Below are 23,654 nucleotides of genomic sequence, written 5' to 3' on the forward strand. Positions count from 1 at the left end.
CTGACTCCTGCCTTTACTTGCTTTACTGACTTCACATCACCATCAGCCACCTAAGGCAGACTAGCATTAAAAATTGCAATATATTCCTTGGACCAGGTGGCAAACATTTTTCAAGCTATAGCCTACAGAAGACCAGCATTTTCCTTAGTGTTTTCCCATCCTCAGCACCCGTATTTCAGTAGCAAAATCGTATGCCTCCCTCTTACAACCACTTTGTGCTAAGAACAACACCCTGCAGCCCTCAGCAAAGTGACCTATGTGTGAAGTTAGCCCTTCTTGGAGCAGGAGGCTGGGCTGGGTGACCTCCAGAGGTGCCTTCTCAGCTCAGCTATTCAATAGCTTAAGCTATAACCTCCTGGGAGGAAAGACTGTCTTAAACAGGATTCAGTTCGTTTTAGAAAGAACACATGTGAATAGCAAGCACTCGCAGCAATAAACAGTGCATACCCTATATAAATACATTGTGCATGCGTTCCAAGTGCTCTCCATTTTATGCAGTGATTAGTCACTTCCAGCAGAAGGAAAATTGAGCGCATATTCTCCAAGAGCCATCTTTCGGCTTCTGAGTGCTATCTCTTGTTGTAAAAAGGTTGTGGTCCTCACCCTGTGGGAGAAAATCAACATTTACTGGAGCCTTAACCTATACCATGAAAAGCTACATGCTAATTTAAGAAACAATAATACAATTATTTTGCTCTGATGCGCAGGGAAACAGCACCTAACTGACTGCACAAATCTATTTGCTTATGGTACCAAGATCACGGGCGGGGTTAGGAATCACTTCACCAAAAGGCTTTTTAAGTTGTCGTCGACAGTCTTTCATTAGGGCTTTTTAGACTCGAACCACAGAGCTAAATTACTCACACCTTTATTTGAACAGGCTTTCCTCACCCACCTCTGCAAAATCACCCCACGCACTCAGCTCCTCAGCTCCCCCTCCTGCCCCCTGCCCATAGGCTGCTTGGCATAGGGGGTGAGCGACCTTCATATAGAAAAGATGCGAAGATGCACTTCTGCTCTGTAATAGCCTCATCCAGCTACTCACTCACAGCGACAAGGCAAAGCTGCAAAATACAGACACGTAAACCCTAAAAACTGAGTCCATTTTGTTGCTCTATTCCCACATCTTACTGGAAGCTGGCCGCGAAAAGTCTCAGCTTGCAGATTTTGCAGACAGACTTGGGGAAAGACTCACATTGGCAGAAAGAAGAAAGCAAGCGGCAGAGCGAAACGGCCACTGGAGTTGAGAAATGTAGAGAAAGAAGGATGAAGCGAACGGAAGCGTACAGAAAGCCTGCCATGTGAAAAGAAGATAAAGAAGAGGGATGAGTTATTAGCAGAGGTTGGAAAATTTAATAGAGGAGGATGGAAAATTATAATAGAGGAAATAGGAGTGGGAGGAAGTGGTTGTGGTATGTAAAGGGGCAAATACAGCTGTAAAAGGGTGGGGAGAAATCAAAACCACATTTACACCCATTTTTCATCCTAAAAAAAGGAGATTAAAGATTTGCATAGGGAATATGTCTGAATCAGTTTAAAATGCTGCGTGAGAAACACCAGAAACCAAACCACGAAACCTGCAACGTGTCATACTTTCAGCCCCAGAACTGAAGTGACTCCAGCAGTTCTCAGTCAAATACTTTCTGCAGTGATTCCGGGGAGTCAGGCACAGGGGAGTCCCGATTCCTCCTGGAGACTGTGGTTTAAACCCAGACTTGCCAGAAACAGCAGACACTCAGGGGAGCACAAGGATGCTAATGACAGAGAAAACAGGACCCAAATGGTTTTTGAAAACTTGTCTCCAGTTGTGCCTGTCCATTTGTCATCATCATGTTTTCCCTTATGCACGTTTCCCTAATTTCCATTGGCAGCATGTCAGTTACGGGGCTTCAGTGATTCGTAACACCTATTGCGCATGTATCCGTCTTGGAATTCAGTTCCTTCCCAGAACTTGTGCTAGCCCACCGGAAGGATGTAAATCTTACTCTTTTGAAGAAACTATCAAAAGTGCACACATAGACAATCAGTTAATTTGTTTCCCTAACCCTACAGAAAAGGACCTTGAGGAATAAGTGCCAGGGAAATGAAGCAGCTGTGGGTGGTGGGTTTGCACCCGTCAGCCCTGCTTTACTGCTCTCTGTTGAAGGTAGCTTTTTTACTTCTAATGATAATGAGGTGGAAGAGTAATGAGCAATAAAATTCATTGTAAACAATTATTTAGAAGTGGAATAAAATATTTTCTAGCCAGCTCCTTTTGGGTGCCCAAATGAACATATCTGTGTTCAGTTGCTAGGATTTATATTTCAGAGGAAAGTCACTTGGATGTGCTCTGCAGCTAAACAGAGTTCTGGCTTTTATGCCCATTTTGCTGCTGGATCACTGCAGCCACTGAAAACATCCAGTGCCCCTGTGCAGCAGAGAGTTATTTGAAGCTAACAGCTCTATTTACCAGTCAAAGTCCTACTGTTTAAAAAAAAAAAACAACAACAAACAAAACAAACAAACAAACAAAAAAAAACACAAACCAACCCACAACTTAGGTAGAGTTCATACCTTTCCTCCACTTGACCCAAGAGGAAGCATCAAAGTTTTTTGCCTTTTTTTTTTTTTTTCTCCTATTCCCAATAAATAAGGATGGAATAGGATAAAAAAGGAGCTATTGTTCAGACCTGATCAAAAGCAGGAGAGAGACATCTCTGTTCAAAGGGAGTCTGTCCAGAGCCTCTGCTTCAGATGGGGTGAACAGTCTCAGAAACACGTAACTCTCTCCCCTCTGCGCAGACAGGGCCACCCTTGCCGAGCATTTGTTCGGCCACTGCAAACCTCACCCTGAGCACCACCACTAAAGTCAATGTGCCAGCATCCCCTCCATGCTCCCCAGTGGCTCAGTGCTAAAAGGAAAGATGTCGGCAGCTGGAGGTTGAGGATTTTTCTTTTCTTTTTTTTAATCAGAGCAAGTTGCTAGCTGAGGCAGTGCATATCCTGCAGCCTCAGCCTGAAAAGACACAGAAACCAACTGTATGGAAAGGAACAACCGCTGGCTGGAAACAATTGTCTCTAAGTGCGAGCAGTTGATGCTGGTGGTGCTGATCACAGTTTGGGAAGAGAAACGCACTTTCTTGCAACAAGAACCTTCATATGTCCTTTGCCTCAGGGTCACTTTCTTTTTCAGTTGCAAGGATATTTGCTCAGCCGCCAGCTTTAACAGCATGCAAGATTTCCAGAATGCATCTTTCAGCCAGGAGAACAAGACAGATTTTTTAATGTTGGCTTACGAGTAATAAAAGACTCATGTATTTCTGGCTATTTAGATAGTGACGTGGCTAAAACAAACTCCTTTGTTTTCAGCAGCTGTTAACAATACCTGTAGGGAGCTGTTCCCAAGGCAGTTATCTCTGGCACTGGCGGCAGTAGGATGTAAACAGCATGTATCAAGTTAATGGAAAACACTGAGCAGCCAAATCTGAAAGGAGCGGTGTTTAGCTGGGCCTCTCTCGCAGGGATTACGTTCTCACGTGTAGCAGCAGCAGCGATGGCTGTCAGAGGGCAGGTTTTCCTGGGGGTGTCAGCCAGGGCTCTGCGGCAGTGCTGCTGAAAGCAGGGTAGCCCTGCTGGCACGCACCGAGCTGGAGGCAGCGAGCCCGGCTGAGGGTATGCAATTACAGCCGCAGTATATGAGCTCGGGGTCAGCGCTGAGCTAACGCACCGTACGCCTCCAGCCTGGAGCTGGCTCGGGTCTGGTTAGGTCAGAGCCAACATGTGGCTGTCTGCATCCGTCCACTCAGACATACCCTAAGATTAGAAAGATACTGATGGGTTATTTTGAATGACATAGTCCAGACTTGTACACTGTGGGAGGTGTGATGGGAACTCTTTCTGTCTTTCTTGATAATTTAATGAGCTGTTGTAATGAGGGATGCACTGAGCCCCTCATTTGTATGCAGTTCCCACATGAGATGTGAATATTAAATTCCTCTAAGTATGAATCAGCACCTCTTACTCCCACAGCTCCTTCCCCTATCTCTCAATCTCCGCCAGCTCCACAGCTCCAGATCCCCTCATGGTCCCCTGGTCTCCCCTTCACTGCCACCTCAACAGCTGCCAACGGAGACAGATGCACCCCTGGTCACAGTCAGAAGCATCGGCCATTCAGCAGAACAAAGCTGGAGAAAAGGTCTCGTCTCTTTCTTGAAAACCGACTGCAGCCAGGCTAGCCCCATGGCCTGTTAGCGTTTGGGAAAATTGCATGACATGGGAAATTAAACCTACAGGGCATCGCCGTCTCTGACAGCTGGTAGTTTAAATAATGAATTGGTAATTATAAACGCTTTTGAAATAAAAATGAAGTTTAAAAAAACATAAACTTTTGAGACACACCTTTTGATGGTGAAGGGCTTTCCCACGTAGATTCCACCAGCAGCCATCACTCAGCACTGGCAGACAGCAGGTGCTTGCCACTCCAAACGGGGAGAGACGCACTCACCAAACGAGAAAAGTCAGGGGCTAAACAAGTTTGCAAATAGCAGTAATTCCAGTCCAAAAATCATTTCCATAGCAGAGGGGAGGAAGTGCTCCCTGAGGACAAGGAGGCTGGCTGGCTTTCGCTTTTTTTCTGCTGAATAGATGTTCTTTTGTATGAAGTAAAGAAGGAAAAATAATGGGAGAATGGGACGAAATGTAAAAATTCAGAATTGCCATGTAAAAGTCACCACCCGCTCCTGCAAAACAGCCTACTCTGTATTTCCAAAGTCCTGGGAGCTGTAAACCAGGATTTCTCAATAAAGTGTGCTAAGCTAAAAGGCATGAAGATAGTGACAGATCCAGACTCGTTAGTGCCATGAACATTTGTCTTGGCCACAACACACAACGTGTACAAAAAGTGCTGCATCTACCATCTAACACCTTCCACATTATACCCAAACCTGCGCAGAAAGTCCCGCCTCAGAAATGTTCAGAAACTGAAGTTGCATGTCTTAGTATAAAAACAAACGTAGCATTTTAAATGTCAGGATTTCTGCTGTCAAGTCCTTCCTTTTGGGACTTCCCCACAGTCACCTACACCCAGACTCCAGTTGCTTGAGATCTCCAGGACCAAAGCCAATAGTACAACAGGAAGGAGAAAGTACAAACCTCATACCCAGTAAATGGGAACTTTATTAAACTACCAAGTTACTCCGAAATGTATAAATGTTCCATTAAATACATTGTTTTCTTTTACACAGATATATAGAAATTTATTTACGTATTCCAAACACATTTAAATTATTTTTCAAGCTTGCTACCAATAAAATTTTTTGTTGGGTTTTTTTTTAAAAAAAAAGGAAAAAAAGTCTATCATCTGCTCTTGCAGATGTGCATACATACACACAGATACAAATAAGAAGGGAGAGGCTTTTGTATCTAACCCACAAGCAAGGCAGTATCCAAAAAGCTTATAGGATTTCAAGCAAAAATTCGCCCTTGCTGAAAAGCGGGCTCAAACAAGAGGCCCTATGCAATACTTTATGGTGTTTGGGTATGATGTCTGCATCAAGATTTGCTGGTACGTGGGAAGAGCTACAGGCCCCTTGCCAAATTCAAAACACCAAGCTAGCTGTCCCTGATACTAGCCCATGAGAAGTATGTGAGCAATTAATTGGCTCATTCTCGTTGAATTACGCTCTCCCAGCACTGAGGGATAGAGCAAACACATCTACCACTAGTAAGTCAATGCCACTTGTTCGAAGAGATTTTCCTTTTACTTTTTATTTTATTCTTAAATGAGGTTTCATTCGTAAGTGAATAAAAAGGCAACTCTTTAAATAAGATGCTTAGGAGAACAGCGATCAGTTCCCCACCTACATACATTTCTCTTGGGAAGATGCACAGCATGCTGAACAAGTTTTCTCTCATTCTCTGTACCTTAGTTTGACAGGAGTTAAAATTCGTATCTGCAGGAAAAAAAGAGGTGTTTTTATTTTGTAAAAAGCTTATCAAATACTAGTGTAGTTCACCCTTTAGAGTCTTTAAACATTAAAAACCACATTTGAAGCAACCAAGGAAGTCTACAAAAACATTGTCATGCGTAAGCTCTGTGTTTCATGCTAAATATTCATGTTGACAAGGAGAAGGAGAGGAGGAGGCAGGGAAACTAATGGCTCAATCAGAGCCATTGCAACATTCAAGTAATTTGGTAGTAGATAAACCAGTGGAAACATGGAATGGTAAGAAAGTGCTCGGCACTACATCGCAGCCTTCAAGAGCTGAACTGCAAACATCCTTGATATGTATCATAAACATATGGCACTTCTGTATGACCAAAAGCTGGCAAGTTTGCTTGTGACCCAAACAAGTCAGGAGTAGTCATCATCCCAATGGTTACTCATGGCCGTTCCAACAGGCGCAGCCTCCAGCCGTGCTATTCGATGCAGCACCGGCCATACCTACTTGTGCATGCAAGACAACGCTGCCACATTCTTGGAGAATAAGCCTCCTGCCCAGCAGAAAGCCTTCTCCAGACACACGTACACATTCATAAAACACGCTATAAATTCTTCAGTGAGGTTAAAGACAGCCACAAACAGCAAATGTCTTGGTTTACTATTTTTTGGCCAGCAGTTCCCAGTCTGTCCGATCGCCAGCAACGGACTTCGCAACAGGCAAAAAGAGTTCCTGAATCCAAGGAATTGAAAGCAACGGAAAGCACAATCACCTACGTTCATTTTCAGTACTGTTCCGCAGGATTCACTTTGACATCGAATAAGGAACCAACCAGCACAAAGGCTTGAGTCTTAGGAAGAATCTTATGTACACAAAAACTGGCCTTTATCCGTGTTTTCTGTCACAAAGCATTTCATCTTGTAGTTTAATTTCTTAAAAACTTTTGGGCTTTTGGTGACCTTCTGTATCACAAATACGCAAAGATTGGCTGTTAGGCTTGTATTCCATCACAGCAGCTTCAAATACATTCAAATTCATAAAAAAGGATTTAGACCAGAACACAACTACTTGCCCTTTTCCAACAGTGTGTCGTACTTTAATGAGCACATGGCAATGTTAGTGTTTTAAGGAATTTCGCGACAGACATCCAGTGCTTGAACAAGTGTTCACATTCCAAGATTCAAAAAAACCTCTTCCTTATTTCAGTAACGGCTTCAGTATTTTACCAATTGTGGTCCGGTTTGCATCTTTCAGTTTAAGAGAGGCCTTTTCCACTTTTTCCTGCTCCTTTGGTGCAGGCTCTGCTTTAGTGTTGACAGCTTCTCCCTGCAGGATGCTTCTTCCAACCACTCTGGCACTACTTGCTCTCTTTAAGGTACTCACACTGTTCTCCTTTGGACTCAGATCGTCAGAGGTCGCTGCTGGCTTCACTTTAGGCAGCCTCTGGGACACAGACCTTGTGATGGTTGGAGGTTTGGATGAGCTGGATAGATCCACTTTTGCACGCTTTGAAGAAGAAGCCACTGTATTCCTCGCAAAGCTTGGGACAGTGGATGGTGTTTTGGGAACACTGAGTGTGGCAACCTTGCTGTCATCTGTAGGGTTCTGGGGTTTTACACTGGAGCGACACATCTTCATTTCATCTGCCTTTGATTTGACATTACTCCTACCAGGTTTAGAGCTTGACTTCTTGAGAGAGACTCTGTCCCTCTCAAAATGAGCGCTGCTCGAGACGACAGTGCCCCTTTGTAACTTAGGCTCTTCTACCGACATGCTATGCCTGTAAGGACTTCTTGGCAGTGTGTCTGTTGTGCCTCGGACAGAGCTGCGCCGAGACAGCCGACTTTCCACTGTACTAGTTTCACGAAGTGCCGGCTTGGCTTCCGGCTTTTTCACGCTGCTCGGTGCTCTGTTTGACCGAGAAATAGGCACCACTTTCCTCATACTTTCATTCTCAGAGGCATTCAAAGTTCTTACAGGTCTGGAAGGAGCTGTGTGGCTAGGACGAGTGCCGCTGGATTTTGAAGAGCTTGGAGATCTATCTTTTAGAGAGTTTCGCTTTGATCCTGCTGGGTCTTTATTTTTTACAGGCTTTTCTTTAGGAAGGGTGTGCTTGCTATTGGCATCATCCTTATCATTTGCGGAAGTGTGGAGAGACAGATCTTTGGCAGAAGCAGAATTCAGGTTTGAAAAGAATGCTCTAGCTGTGTGTCCAGCATCATTCCCAGAAGAGCATGCTTTGCCAGCCTCACTTCTTACTTCATTGCCTGCTGCTTTAAAATCATTTCCCTCTTCAGAGTCCAACGTCAAAGAACAATCAGTCGTCGTATCTGACACGTAGAACATGGGCCCATCTTCCTTACTTCCTGAAACGCTTGTATCCATAGACACGGCACTGCTGCTGGGCTCTGAAGCTTCACTCTTGCAACCCACTGCCTTAGCTTTATGGTCGTGAGCCTCTCTGGAACTTCTGCAAGCTGGAGGCAGGTCATCATCGGCAGTGCTAAGGGAATGAAAGCTTAGATCGTCTAGAGTCTCCAAGTCTGTTCCACCAGTATCCTCTAAATATATTAAAGGTGTATCCTCTGCAGGCTTTGCTCCTTGAATATCAAACTTACGTAATCCTTTAACAAGTTCACGCTCCTCAATCGCAAGGGCCAGAGCATTTATATCTGTGGACTCTGCGCAGGACACATTGGAAGTGTGCATGTTGTAGTCTGTGCTTCTCTGTGAGTAACGGGCACCAGGACCAGTGAAGCCACTGAAGTGACTGGGCTGAGCTGGAGGCACCTGCAGTAGGCCACTGCTTTTGACTTTGGTTTCAGACTGTTGGTGTAAGTGCAAGGTATTCAAGTTGAGATCTCTTGTTTCTTTGGATTCAGTCCAGGCTACATTTGGTCTTGCTTGTCGGGTGTTTGCACGGGGAAGGCTGTTAGACTTGTTTGGATCCTCGTCTTTTGAGATTTCCAGGAAACTCTGCAACTCCCTGTCTGCAGTAATCCCCAAAGAAAGTCGAGAGCGTCTAGAATTGGGGTTTCTGTACGAAGGGCTTTGAGGTCTCTGCTGCAAGAAGGGAAGAAATTCTTCAAGTCCTTTTTTGGCCAACATCTCCACATCATTTTCACTGCTGCTCCGCCCAAAGCTCCCAAGCTCTCCAGCTGCCCAGGATCGACGCTTCTCCTCCAGCTCCTTTCGCCTCTGCAGACTGTGAAGTTCCTGGATCTCTCGTTCCCTATTTTCCTGATGAGGAAAAGCACAAATACATGACTCAGAGGACAGTGTCCTATGCATGAGAACAAGCCACACTGCATTATCTTTCCCTTTATTTCTTCCCATCGAAGTTAGCTGCTACTGCTATCACCCACCCCCAACCCCCAATACATACACACATGAAATCACCATGGCAACCACAGCCTGCAACCATTAACCGTATGGAGAGCAGTTCCCTGCAGAACTAATGCTGGCGACACATCAGTCTGGTCAGCGTAAGAAAAAAATGCACAAGTCCCTGCAGAGACCAAGAACGTGACCTATCAAACCCAAGCAGATGACAAGTCCAGCCAAAGAGTTCCTGCTATAAGATGGTGAGCTTCAAGTCCTCACTAAGTTTAAAGCTGGAGTTTGAAGTTGGCAGTTTTATCAGGTGAGTAAACCTCTACCTGATCATTACATTCATATTTTAAGACAAACTTGTCTGACGAGCACACAGCCACTGTGTTCCTTCTATCCTTCCTTATTCCAACTGCAATTGTTCCTAAGCAAGTGCAGTTTCTACAGGGTGCTACTTACCTCTGACTCGACATTACCAATTCGAAATTTTGTGAAACTACATTACTTAATTGCATATGAAAGCAAATAGAAAAGTTTACACAATGCCTCACGATCATTACTTAGACATCAGCTGACACCACTCAAGGACCATTCATCAATGCCTCATTCCAGTTTTGGATCTCATATTCACTGTTGGCTTCAAAAACTGGCAACTATTGCACGGAAGTCGCCCAGGGCAGGCTGGAGATTTTGGCAGCTAGGCTGAGGGGTTTTGGTTCAGGAAGCCATAGAAAGAGGTAGTTTGTGTTTGAAACACAACACAGTAACACCTGTTTACTAAAATCATTAGCAGTGGATTACTGCAAATATCAACATTTTAACTGTCACCCATAGGCTTCAGATTTCATCTAGCTGAACCTTTGGTTGAACTTTCCAGGTTATTATTTTCTGAAATGGAGAATCTAGTTTTCTAGAGCCAGTACGGCTGTAGCAAAAGAAAGAAGGGAAAGGCTAGTCTTGACAGAGGATTCAAAAATTACATATTTTTCCAGCACATAGTTAAATCTGTTCTGAGCAATGAAACACTGTTTAAAAAACCCACACCTATATTTGTCTGAAGCACTGTCTAGTTTGAGCTTCCCATTGTTGTGAAAACAGAAGAGCTGCACAACTAGAAAAAGTGGCCTGAAAGCTTTCAGTAAACAAAACCCTAACGCTGAAGCTCTTTTTGATGAATGGGTTAATCTAAACCTCTTAAAGTGGATTTGAGACTACACTGGGTTCTGAAAGATAAGATGCATTAGAGACCTAAGAAACCCGAACAGCTAAGAAAGGAAAAAGAAAAGACTTGCATTTCAGGAAAAAAGTCTGTGGCAGGGAGCTTGCTTTCACAGGTATGGAATTACAGAATGAAGCTAAATTTTAAATATCCCATTGTAAAGAGAAATGGTTAAAAATAGTTGTAGATATTATCATATTCCATATTAGAGACAGAACATTTTAACCTCACCCAAAACATGTTTCAGGAGATTTTGTTAAAAGGAAAACCTATTTTAAGCACACATAGACATGTTAAAAAATCGCAAAAAATGTTTAAACATTTGAAATATGTGTACGTGGCCATTGTGGTATGAGCCATCTTTTTATACTGCTGGCTGTGCTGTCCACACATCCCATTCATTTGTCAGAACTGCAATCTTTATTCTGAATTGTTCTGTTAAGGGACAGAGGTTAATCCCCACAAAATACCTAGTAAGCATATCTTCTCAATATTTGCACGAGACTAATTTGTCATTTTTAGAGTGCAACTACTTACTACAGAGAGAGGAAGGAAGATCTGCATTGGACCTCAAAGTAATAGCTGTCCAACAACCACTTGTAATGTGTGACTATGAATTAAATCCCCAATCCCAAATAACTGAACATGTATGCATGAAGTTACCTCTCACTAAAATGTCTGCAATAATTACCACCATTTGGTTTTACATATTTGTATAATGTTCATACACATGCATAACTACATGCTGTCTTGGGCGGTAAAGGGTAGGTAAACTAATGGTACAACAGGCATGTTAGCTGAACATCCTTTCAGCTTGTTATAAATCAAGATTGTTCTCACTTTTCTGAACTAAAGCTCTTCTACAAAGTGCTGTCAAATGCAGATTGCATAAGACAAACAATAATGTGTGGATCCATCTAATTCGTGCTATTTACAAAGGCCTAAAAATATTTGTAACAATAGGCAGACTTTGCTGAACAAAAACTGTAATCAATGCTGATACTGCTCCTTCATCTTAATATACTTCTTGAATTATTTGGGACCAATTCAGGGTACTTAGCAAATGAATGGTCACACTGGGGATGAGCTATCCTTGCACTATAGGCATGTAGCTTAAATTTTCACCCACAAAAAGCACGTGAAAGAACAAAGCAGAAGACACAGTCCTTACTTTACTTGGCAAAGTGTGTCTAGTTGTGTAAAGGAAGGCAGTGGAGAGCCTGAGCTAGTGCTGATTCAGGCTGGTATGTCCATGTAATGTGGTGCCACATCTCAAGGCCTTTCCAGTGATCTAACATTACCAGTCCAGGGCCCAAACAGTGAGCACTGGTCAGGAAGTCTGTGCAATCTGTTTCACTGCTCAGTTTAGCAATCACCAGCTTCCTTGCCAAAAGAGAAGGAAGGAACCCACTTACAAGCAGGCCAATAGGCTACCCTGACATATCATCTCAATGGTCTAGTCAGCCTGCAGCAGAAGATGCAGAGCAGCAGGACTGCACACAGAGCTGGGCAGAATGACCATTTCCCACCTGGCTTCTGGTAAGGTATGCCTACAAGAGGGAAGTCTGCTGTAGCCATTTGAGCAAATGCATCAAATACCACAAGACATAAAATGTCCCTTAAGCAGAAAAACCAACTTAATTCATGTGAGCCAATATCTATTTCAAATGCATGAAAATCTTTCAGTGCTCTTACCTTAACAGCCTTGTTGAATCTTATGCAGAAGTCCCTAAATATCTGGAAACATTCATCCAACTTCATAGTTTCTTTGTCTTCACAGAAAAAGTCAATTAGAGCGTTTCCCTCCTTTTGTAATTCTCGTTTCTGGTGTTCAAGCTCCTTTAGATGTCTTACAGCAAACTGTAGCAAAAAAAATATATGGTATGAACCAGACAGAAAAATCAAAAGTCACAACAGGTCATGTTCCAACCTAGGAGCTGTTACAGAGCCCGGGACAGTGACAGACTACTTCGGAGCCCCTTGAGAGCTCCACATGCCTTATTTTCCCATTTTCCCTGACACTTTGAACTAAGCATCTATGGATTAATTCCTCCTCCCTACTTTTCCCAAAAAAACATGTGGATAAATACACGGATATATATCACAGAATCGACTCCTTCTTAAGTTGACCCTAGACAACAATAAAAAAGGTTTTCTTGCCAGAAAGGTAAGGAACCACTGGAAATATGTATATTTTAAGACATCCAGAAAACGTCCCCATAAAGTAGCACTTTATGTCATAAGTGTAGAGCTACACAGACAGGGTTGGAGTAGATTAGCGGATTTCTCAAGAGGAAGAGAGTAAGGCTGTGGTTAGACTTGGAGCAGCAGAACTGCTTAAAACACTTTTAGCAGCTGCCCCTCTGTCTCCCCTGTCTGCATCACCATCCATTCACTCCCATCCTTGCACAATCCCAGATCTGAGATCTCGTGTGGCTCAAAGTAATCTGGGGAGAAAAGTTAATTTTCAGACAAATCTGTTCTCTCATGATCACCTAAATACTTTTGATACTGCAGCACCAGGGTAGGAATAGGCAGCCAACCTTGCTGCCACAAAGTTACTTGGCAAATATGCCAGTAGGATAGGAACAATCTTACTTGTTAGTCTTTAAAAAAAAGCACCCAATAAAAAGCTGGATTGAAGATAAACTGGACAATTCATAAAAGCATACATAGAAAATTAGTTCCTCCCACATATTTCAGTAATTTATTCATGAGGATGAGATAATGAAAGCTGACTTAAATCAGCTTGGTTATCACCTGTAATTTAGAAACAAAAACCGGAAGTGTTTATGTAAGGTATGCATTTGTAAAATGATTTTTCCCCAACATTTCATTTGGAATGTGGCCTAAATAAGGTTGTAGTGTTACATAAAACCAGCTATTAAATTTTTTAAAAATCCCAAACATGTTAGAACATAACATTAAAGAGTCTGGGTGCAATGGATAAAAGCCAATAATTCAGAGTGAACGAGGACAGGTATTTCAATCTTAACCCGCCCCCTTCTTCATCAACTTCTCAGCCCCTGCAGTTTTTTAGGAGACATTAACTATATTTGCAAGTTGAAAATCAGGGCAGGTTAAGTTCCATATCAGCACCTGCTTTCTTACTTTTAATAATTATCTATAGCGTGAAACAGAAAAATCATTTAATTGAAGTATAATACATATTTCTCCAGGCATCACCACATACTCAGAAAATACCAAGAACTCTGCTTCAAAGTTAAGTGCTATACACATTCACATCCATAAAGTCACTGAAGTACTGAAAAAGAAAAGGAGAATCCACCCAGAAGAAATGTTACGGCTCAGAATAATACACTTTGTGCTAAGGGTAAATTAGCAGAGAAAACAGTCCCTTAACCTTGCAGCTTCTAACAATACCTCTTCAGTCACCCAACAATCAGGATGCATATGCATAGCACAGCCTCAGCTAAAACTGACATGCTCCAGTATAACATAATATGCAGATACTGTATTTTGGGCAGCTGTGAAGTACAAAACCAGAGATCAATCCAAATTGTCTTGTATTTTAACTACTGATCTTCATCAGTCATTTCACAGGCATTAAACACGCTTGCCTAACAAGCCTCAGGCAATGTACACTCAATATCCCTCCCTGTAAAAACACAGTCCGTCCAACACTCTTACTTGACAAACAGCATGTAGTTGGAACACCTTCGTACAACTGATAGGGTAGACATATTAAAACAATGCTTCTGTTTATTAACGTGTCCACACAAATTACACTGAGCTGAGGAATGCTCCTGTATTCAGGTGACAGTAACACATTATTAACACGCATATCGTACAAACCTGGAGAAAGCTTTCCATCTGCTGAAAGAGTTTTGGGTCTCGCCGAATGCTGTCTTTAACAGATCTTGCCTTGAAAGACAGTGAGTGGAGCTCTGCTTCTACATTGTCAATGGATAACCTAAAAATAGCACAGACAGAGAATGTTTATCAAGGGGCAAGGAGTTGCCCACAGGTTAGCCACAATATGGTTCAAAAATAGATGTTTAACAGGAGGTGCAACCTGGCTATCAAACAAGACCTGCCTGTTCGGGAATCTTTCCAGAGTAGACACTGAAAGTTATGAGAGAGATAAGCACATTTCTTCTTATTTGCAACCTGAAAAATTCCCATGGGGTGTGGTTTCACGATTAACTCCAGCCAGTCCTACCCAATGTTACCACGAGAAAGGGTAATGCCACCCTGCCTCTGACCAGGTGTTCCTTTTCTCTCCCTGGTACCTGTGCTAGCACTCATTTTCTAGATGGCCAGCCATATCTGTGTACTGAAAATTAACCTAGGAAAAGGAAAAAGCCAATTTGCTTCCAGATGGATCATTTGCTTGGTACAGCTGATTACATGACTGTTCAAGCGCAGTAGCTAGCACAAAAAGAGGGTCACAAGGGACTATCATCCAGGACTACCCATTTTGGCAGTAGCATTTGGCATCATGAAATTGCATGTTACATTCTTCTAAGCAGTCACAGCAATGCAGCCTACACAGTCTCAACCCGGTACTTATAACCTTTCATCCTTTTACCACATACCAGCAGCAGAGGTGCTCTTGTGGAGAAGTAACTCAGAAATAGAAGACCACAGGAAAGAGCTCTGATCTGATGTAATCTAAGCTTTATCCCACATTCCATACAATGGGAGCTCCCACCCAAATCTCCCAGTCACTTTAAGGGTAAATGCTTCTAAATCTACGGCATTTCCTTCACGAGAGGACTGAGCTTTGCCTACGAATTGAAGCACTACAGTTTCCAAAATGATAAAAATTAACAACTGTACACATGCTGCTAACTAAGGTCATTTCACCAGCAGCATGACTAAAACAGTAAAGCTGAAGAATTTGTGGCAGACTGAAGTGCACATGGCAGCAGATGGTGACAGCATGCATAAGTTTGTTAGTGCACACACAAATGAATATAATGTGTGCTGTTTTTTCTCTGTTTACTTCATCTGCAAAGCTTAGTTCCCTGTTCTGGGCACATCATGGGTGTTTTTAGAAGTAAGATAACCAGTAGAAGATACAGGCTATATTTTTCTGCCTCTGAAGGAGGAAGAGGATGGCCTACAAGTAAAGAAGGCAAGACAATAAAAAATAAGAACATAACAGTGTTGTTTTAACATGCTCTAATTGGTAGGATTTATGAGCAACTTGTACATGACAGTTGTCTCAGAGATCATCTTCATGCCCAATGGTGAGACATGTATTTAATTTCGTTTCATTTTCCTGTACAGAGTGCATTCCCTGAATAGATTTCAGCATGAGTTACAACAGAAGATTTTCAGCATTAATAAATGTGATCAAAGAACAAAGTGGTTAGAAAAAATATCACCAGATTTGAGATTCTGCCTGTTCCCCTGCTGTTTGCCAGGGGGCTTGGATGCTGAGGGAAGCTACATTCCCCAGCGGGCCACGTGGCGGACTGCCAAAAAGGTGTGTGGGTTGCATGGCAGAGAGCCACACAGGTGGTCCCTCAAAAATTTTCTGATTAACTCCATGGCCACTCCTTTCCTCAGAAGATTTCAGAGTCCTTTGCAGACATTACTTAACCCCACATCAGATCCAAGAGATTGGATCCATTTTACATCTGGGAAAAGAATGTAAATAGATTGCCCAAAGATCAAGAGTAAGGAAGGAGCAAAACCAGGAATAGAACTCCAGCACTTCTAGCTTCCAGTTTTGGGTTTCAGATCACACTGTCTCACAAAAGCAAGTACAGTTATCAAGGTACAAATCAGGTTCACTTTAAACAAAGATGATTAAGGGGGTGGAACATCTCCCTTATGAGGAGAGGCTGAGGGAGCTGGGTCTCTTTAGCTTAGAGAAGAGGAGACTGAGGGGTGACCTCATTAATGTTTATAAATATGTAAAGGGCAAGTGTCATGAGGATGGAGCCAGGCTCTTCTCAGTGACATCCCTTGACAGGACAAGGGGCAATGGGTGCAAGCTGGAACACAGGAGGTTCCACATAAATATGAGGAAAAACTTCTTTATGGTGAGGGTGACTGAACACTGGAACAGGCTGCCCAGAGAGGTTGTGGAGTCTCCTTCTCTGGAGACATTCAAAACCCGCCTGGACGCGTTCCTGTGTGATATGGTCTAGGTAATCCTGCTCTGGCAGGGGGATTGGACTAGATGATCTTTCAAGGTCCCTTCCAATCCCTAACATTCTGCAAACCTATGCACCTAGAGACTTTAAGATGAAAACAATACAGAGCCCCAAACCCTTCAGATTTTCCAACCAAGACAAAAATGGAGAAGCAAACGAAATATCAAAAAGCATCTAACAGAAGCCAGGGCCAGTACCTGTGCGTGGTACTAGACATAGAAAAGTATTGTAGCCTGGTCAGAGACAGATGAAAATTGGTTTAAGGAAAAATAGTACTATGCTTTTAGTTCAATCCCTTAAAAGTAACACACATGCACATGTATTTGACAGAGACAAAACTACCAAAAACCTACAGAGATCATGTCATAAAAAACCTCATACCTGAAGGCACATTTCAGGCATACTTCTGCTACCAAATGGAAATTAAGCCCTCAAAGCTATAGTAAACATTTGTAAAGATCTCAGTTTTTGTGCCAAGACTTCTCTGAATAAGCCTCACTGCTTCACAAGAAAGAAAATTCCGAGTCACAGTCTAACCGTAAGTTCTCAGTTTTCTTTTGACTTACCTGGCAGCATCATGAACATCCCTAATTTTTTCTGAAAAGTTGAGAAGAGCAGCATCTTTCTTTTGGGCTTCCTGAAACAAACAGAACAAAACCAAAACACACACAATCCATTAACATTCCACCACCATGCCAAAGTCCCTAAGTCCAGCAGTTCTAAAGCCTCTGGGAGGGCACTAAAAGGTTTCTCTCCTGCACTGTTTTTCTTCCTGTTCAATCCTAACACAATTGAGCAGAGGACACCCCTTAACAAAAGGCAGGGATCAGAACTGGAAACTTTAAACAACGGCTTCCATTTTGCAGCATACAATAATAGCTGCTTCTGCCACTGAACACAAGCCACGTGTATTAATAGAGAATGTCAGGGAAAGAACAATTTACCGATGCCCATTGTTTCAGCAGATACGATGCTTCCTGCACAAACATCAATTAATACCCTATTGTTAGCTGACTGCAAATCTGTTAAGCCACTTTGTACACAGACAACTGAAGTCACATATAGAAGCATTTAAATTCTCTCCCTTCTAAAATCAATAAGTTTGAAGGGAAGGCAAAATAACTTGAAAAAAGTCTGCAGCAGCTTTAAAAATACATGTCAGTCACCAAGGGAGAAAAAAAAAAACCTCTTACCAAAAATGCTGCTCAAAAGATTCAACGGGAAGATTGAAAGAATATTTATCAAAATAAGCCACTTCCACAGTGTAAGAATTCAGGACAATAAGAAAAAAGCTACAATGAGAAAGTTAGATGAAGGCAAGCTTTTAGATGATATAAAAAACTTAAGTTCTCCATGGGTTTCTGGATAGGATGACCAGACATACGTAAACGGGTGAATTTTGTGGCAGGAGAAGAAAGGTGAAGATTAGGATCAAAGCTGTAAAAAAGCTGCTTTTTCTGGGGCACATGGCCCCTTCTATTGTCTGTCATCTATGACTACATTTGTAGCAGTTGCTTATACCAGCAAAATAGTTTTTCCATACCAGAGCAACAAAATGCAGCAGACTCATCCCAGGTTTGTTTGCTTTTGTGTCCGCCAGCTTGAGCAGCGACGACAGTTTAAATCCAACAGCGTTGCCAGCATAACCTCCCTAAAAAGAAACAAGCAAACAGCTGAGGCATGACATCAATGGACTGCAATACTAAGAAGGAAGTTTGGTCAACCAACGATCTCCATTTTGGATGTCACTTACCGCATTCATAATATTCCCAGCCTGAAGGACCAAGTGCAATATGGAATGCAGTTCCTCACAAGTCATTAACTCTGTAAGGAACAAGCAAATTGCTGTCTAACAACTGTTTGTTTAGACATATACATAGTCAGTTACCAAACTCCTCTTCATCTCAAGCTTTTAAAGGTGAAAATTTTTATTTTTACAGGGAACTACAACAAACTGAAAAGGTCGTGCAACAAAAAATGGTATTAACTAATTCAAATTCACAAGCACAGTTGACAAACCTCAAATATATGTTCAGACTTTAGCTTAGCAAGTGTAGTATTTCCAAGGCAATCCCCAGCAGCTAACAAAACATTTGGGGCCTCATCCTGCCGTGTGCGGAGTGTCTCATGCAAGTGGGTAAGTATCCTCACCACCTACTAATTCCAGCGTGAGGCAAGTGTTCTGCACCCTGCAGGATCCATTTACCATCTGCTGGAATTGGGCGTTTGAACAATTATTCTTTTTTTGGGACATTTAGCCATCAGGCCTGAAAAGATAACAGGCAGTGTTTAATTTTTCCTCTCTTATCCCACTCTCACTATGAATCATCATTTTATTTCAGTATGATCACCAACTCAGAGCAGCATTTCTTTTACTTCAGTTGCATCAAAGATGATTTAGCACAAAGTTATATTCAGTGTGGTGCAAAGAGTCAAATGGAATAAAACTGCCTTTTAAAGCTTTTCCATCACAGAAGCCTGTTTTGTACAAATTTCCATTTTTTGCAAAACACACAGTAGCGCTCTGTCTGAATTCATACACCTTTTCACCAGCCATATATGAACACAAAACAATACCTGTGCTTAAAAGTCACCAGAAGGATTGCCTTAGACATAAGATACAGAAATTTAGAGCTGTAAAGACTTAATAAATTAGCATTACACAAGTGGCACAGCAAACCAAATAACTCTAAATTTGCAAGTGCCCATACAGCAAGAAAAATAGCATGAGCTAGTTTAAATGTAAGGTACTATATTTTACACTGATGAACATAATAAAAGGTGGAATCCTTTTGATTGCAGTGTAAATACTTTTAAAAACTATTTTGCTTCAAAGTTCACATTCTATAACTTACCCTGCATTTAACTGCTCAACACAAGACAGTAATCTATCACTTTGGAAGCAGACAGCCCTTGTATCTTTGGATTTTGTATCAGCAGCCTAAAAACATTGAACTAATTAAATAACCTTTGATCTAACAAGCTATAGGTGAGGAAGCAAGGAGGAAGAAATAGGAGAGAATACAAAAGAGAATATCAAATTTCAAAAGGTCAAGAGGAGAAGGCAACCTCTGAAGATTTTGCATAGTAAGAGCCTGCTCAGCGTCACTATGAGATACATCCATTTGCAGGCTAGATGAGAATCCATCAGGCTATTTAGACCATCCCAACCCTTAGTGATTATTAGCGTTAGAATTTAAGTAAATATTCTCTCAGCTTAATTACAAGGAAAGAAACATATGAGAAAGGAATAGAAAAGTAGACATAACTCCTAAACAACTTCGGGCTATCAACAAACCTTGAAGTGGGAAGACCAAATGGAGAAGAGCACATGACACAAGTGGACTGAAAACAGGGAAGCTCAGTCAGTCTGATTTGCATGATTGGCCTGATGTGAGAGCTGGAGACCAAAGCGTCTCCTCTGGAGGGAATGAATTCATCAGTTCACAGATGTCCTGGGTGAAGGACATGAAGGACAATAAGGCGCGGCTGCTTTTATACATAACATATTCCTTCACATGTGTCTGTTGCTCAAAACACAAAGAACAATGATTTGAAAGAGATCCCAATAAAAGGCAAAACTCAAACCTCAGCTTAAGCTAAGGCACATTTTTCTGATTCAAGAAGGACTAGTTCAATTCCCACTGGTGGGGAAAACACACCAGGCATTTCTCCCTTTCCTTTCACTAAAAATGACTATCATAAGCACTACTGCTCTTAGTTGAATATTTTTACTACTGTGCCCTTTTTATACCACTAGAAGCACTCTGAACAGTGCACTAGTAGTCTGCCAAAAAAATTGCCAGCATGAAATATGAATTGTACATTGAGGAACAGGACAAATAGGCACTCAAGGCATTTGAAAAGGTCAGCATTAATGTTTAACTGAAACCAGGTCCTGCAGAGTAGAAGACACCAGATTACCTTATGAATAACCAGCTGCAGCATTTCAAAATTTGTGAAATGTAGAGAACAAAAGATAAATGTAGAGAAATATAGAGAACAAAACCAGAAAACAAAGGAATAGCAATAGCATTAAGTCTCTATAATAAAGATTTTAGCCCATCAATACTGCCACCTCAAAAGGCAATGGCATACAGAGAAATTTGGAAACTATACAGTGATTTTCTCCATCGATCTCTCAAAGAGTGAGCAGAGAGGTGTAAAAAACGCATTCAGAAAGACAGCAATGCATGAATGAGCAAGCTGTACTCAAAAGACGATTTATCCTAATTTGGCCATGGACACCTTTGCTTCTGTCAGTTTCGCATACACTGCTTGTAGGCTTTGAGCATGAACTCATTGCTAGTGTAACCAAAGTCTCCAGATTTTTGATTTTGGAAGCAAAGATTCACCAGGCACACCCCGATCGCATTTGTCAGTGGGGAGTTAGCTTCCTTTTAATAGCTAAGGTACCTGAAATTCAAGCTCTAGTCTTCACAGTGCAGACTAATTAACATGCTAACAAAAACAAGAGCATTATGCATGTCCCAACATGCTTAATTACCTTTTGTTGCCCGTCTTATAATTTTCATGTCATCCTGTAGAGAAGCACAGGAGGGTGAGAATTCCCTCTCTAACACCATGGCTTCAATCCTAAGAGCATAGCTGGAGCACACAAAACAAACAGGTTTAGAACTGACAGCCAAAAGAGAACATTTATTGTCAACAGAATAAACCTACTATCTCCTTACTTTGGCACCTGGATTAGTAAATACATGAAGGAATCGGCTTGAGACAGTTTTGATACATCTCCATCAAAGGCTTTTAATTTCTTTACCTAGAAAAGAGAAAAAAAACACTAGCAAAGAATTTTATCAAAGATAAGAATAACTTTACTTTGGAAGGAAACACCATGAAAAGCAGTAAATTTAACAGGAGGCATTAGAGAGTCCACTCAGTGATTGACTGAATGGCTTCACTGTCCAAGCTCCTGCAATTTGCACACACCCCAATCACAAAAAAATAAAACCAGTAACATCACTCTTCTCCCAAAAACGTAGCTACACAGTCCAGCAGAAAAAATACGATGCCATCGTTCTGACTGGTAATTCTGATTTCTGATCAATGATTTCTGATTTCCAATTCATCGTTCTGATTTCTGATCAATGTTTGCTCTCACCACTATGTTCAGGACACTGCTGTTCCAGTTTCCCCAGGGGAATTGGCTCTTTTCTTTCTGACTGGTCCATTTGCTGTTCTGTAGCTGTTCACCCAGGAAACAGCAGCTTAAAAATTATGCTGAAAAATTATCCTCAACTCTCCAATAACTGTGATATATACTTGGGCATAGCTTAAAGTTAACTACATTCAGCATTTCCAGTATAGGACTGCCTAGATCTCTTTGGCACAATGCAGCTAAGGTTTAAGTTACGGGTTTTTTTTTCCAGATATTTGCTTCAACCATTTCCTCTAAAACTCTCTTAAGGGGTAAACGTCATGCTCTTGAGTTTGTATTTTTTTTTCATTCATACAAAATATTTTAAAGATAAATGCAATCTTGCATTTTAAGTTACTTGCTGTCAGTACTTTGAGAACGCCATTTACATGCAAAGGAAATATCACTGCATTAATTTTGTCGATCTTCCTTCCCAGCTCCACCAAAATCCATACATTTGCATGATCTGGAAGTCACTGATCTGCCCACATACTTACTATTTGTTTATACAGAAGAACTGGAAAATACATGCACATGTGTTTAAGTGTAACTAGAATTTATTCCACATCTTCCAACACAGCAACTGTGTCCAAAAGCAGAGCTCACTCTCAATTACACTATTTCTTCATTCAACCAACAAGTTCACATCCAGTATCAGTTGTATGTTTCCACTGATTTACACACCAGCCCATCATCCTTCCTTTTTATAACATTACACTTAAACCATTCACAACCACATTTACACAGATGGTGTTCAGTTTTAGAAAGCATATTAAGCTATCCTGGAGAGAGGCATACTACATCAGGGCATCAACAGTTATCAGGTTGCCATGATTTAGCAAGATATCCACAGTTTTTTTTAAAGCATCAGGCTCCAAATTAATCACTTAAGTTACTTTTTTATGGTGAAAGCAGAAAAATAACTGATTTGTAGTGGAAGACAACATGCGCTATGCTAAATCAAGGATTTAAAATGAATTCTGGACTAGCAGAAGGAAAGGATTCTGTTAACAGCTCTGTTCTGCTTTATTCCTGTTCTTTTTCCACAACATAAAAATATAGAAATGTTGAGAGCACATTAAGAAAGAGAAAACAAAAATTACAAATTAAACCCAGAATACAAAAAAACCTCATTTTCAAATTAAAAAAAAAAACAAAACAACAAAAAAAAACAACAAAAACTTATGACCAAGAAAGAAAATTCTAATCAAAGAGCAATTTTTATTCAGAGTAACTAACTCCATTTCCTAACACACACACACACACTCCCCTCCCCTATTTAACTCAAGACACTCAGACAAAAGCTCCTTCTAAAGATAAACATCATACCCATTTTTTGAGGCCTGAGAAAACTCCTAATTTAGAGAGTCATTCAAGACGTCCGCCAACAAAAAACAGGAAAGACCAGACTTGACATTCCTGATATTTCTAAGGTGTTAAAGAAGCAAGAAACAAAACCAAAATAAACACTTTTTCCTACATAGTGAAGTGGAGAATGGGAGACATCTACTATCTCAGTTAGTCTTTGCAGGTGTTCTTTAACGTGGCTTCCAAAAAATAATGGTCTGCAACAAAAATCGCAAATTCTCCAGCCTCATTTTGGTATGTTGCAAATTTCAAAGGTTGCCTGAAAAGGATACAGGCATTCAGATTTGGGGTGGAGGGAGGTGGAGACAAAAAGAAAAGCAGCCCACCAGAAAACCCACCCCAAATCACCAAAATCAAGACCACTTAAACCACAGGCAATTATAGGAAGATGCAAGTTTAAGATTTAAATGCACAAAACGTGAACAACAAGACATCCTGAGATGCTCACGGTAATATTAACTTATTCATTCTACCTGTACTATATTTAAATATACTGACAGTAAGTAGCAATCAATGTTATCTATGTGGA

General features: G+C 41.3%; 1 protein-coding gene across 1 annotated transcript in view; it reads right to left on the bottom strand.

The window, feature by feature from the left end:
• Positions 1–7,116: 7,116 nt before the first annotated feature.
• Positions 7,117–23,654, bottom strand: part of FHDC1 (FH2 domain containing 1) — a 31,082-nt gene continuing 14,544 nt past the window's right edge. Inside the window, 8 exon segments of the mRNA XM_068404008.1 lie at positions 7,117–9,159; positions 12,164–12,328; positions 14,285–14,402; positions 17,166–17,236; positions 18,143–18,250; positions 18,353–18,423; positions 21,107–21,207; positions 21,294–21,379. Of these exon segments, the coding sequence (XP_068260109.1) occupies positions 7,117–9,159; positions 12,164–12,328; positions 14,285–14,402; positions 17,166–17,236; positions 18,143–18,250; positions 18,353–18,423; positions 21,107–21,207; positions 21,294–21,379 (2,763 nt within the window).

Source organism: Nyctibius grandis, chromosome 6, assembly GCF_013368605.1.
Source record: "Nyctibius grandis isolate bNycGra1 chromosome 6, bNycGra1.pri, whole genome shotgun sequence".
Lineage (NCBI taxonomy): Eukaryota > Metazoa > Chordata > Aves > Nyctibiiformes > Nyctibiidae > Nyctibius > Nyctibius grandis.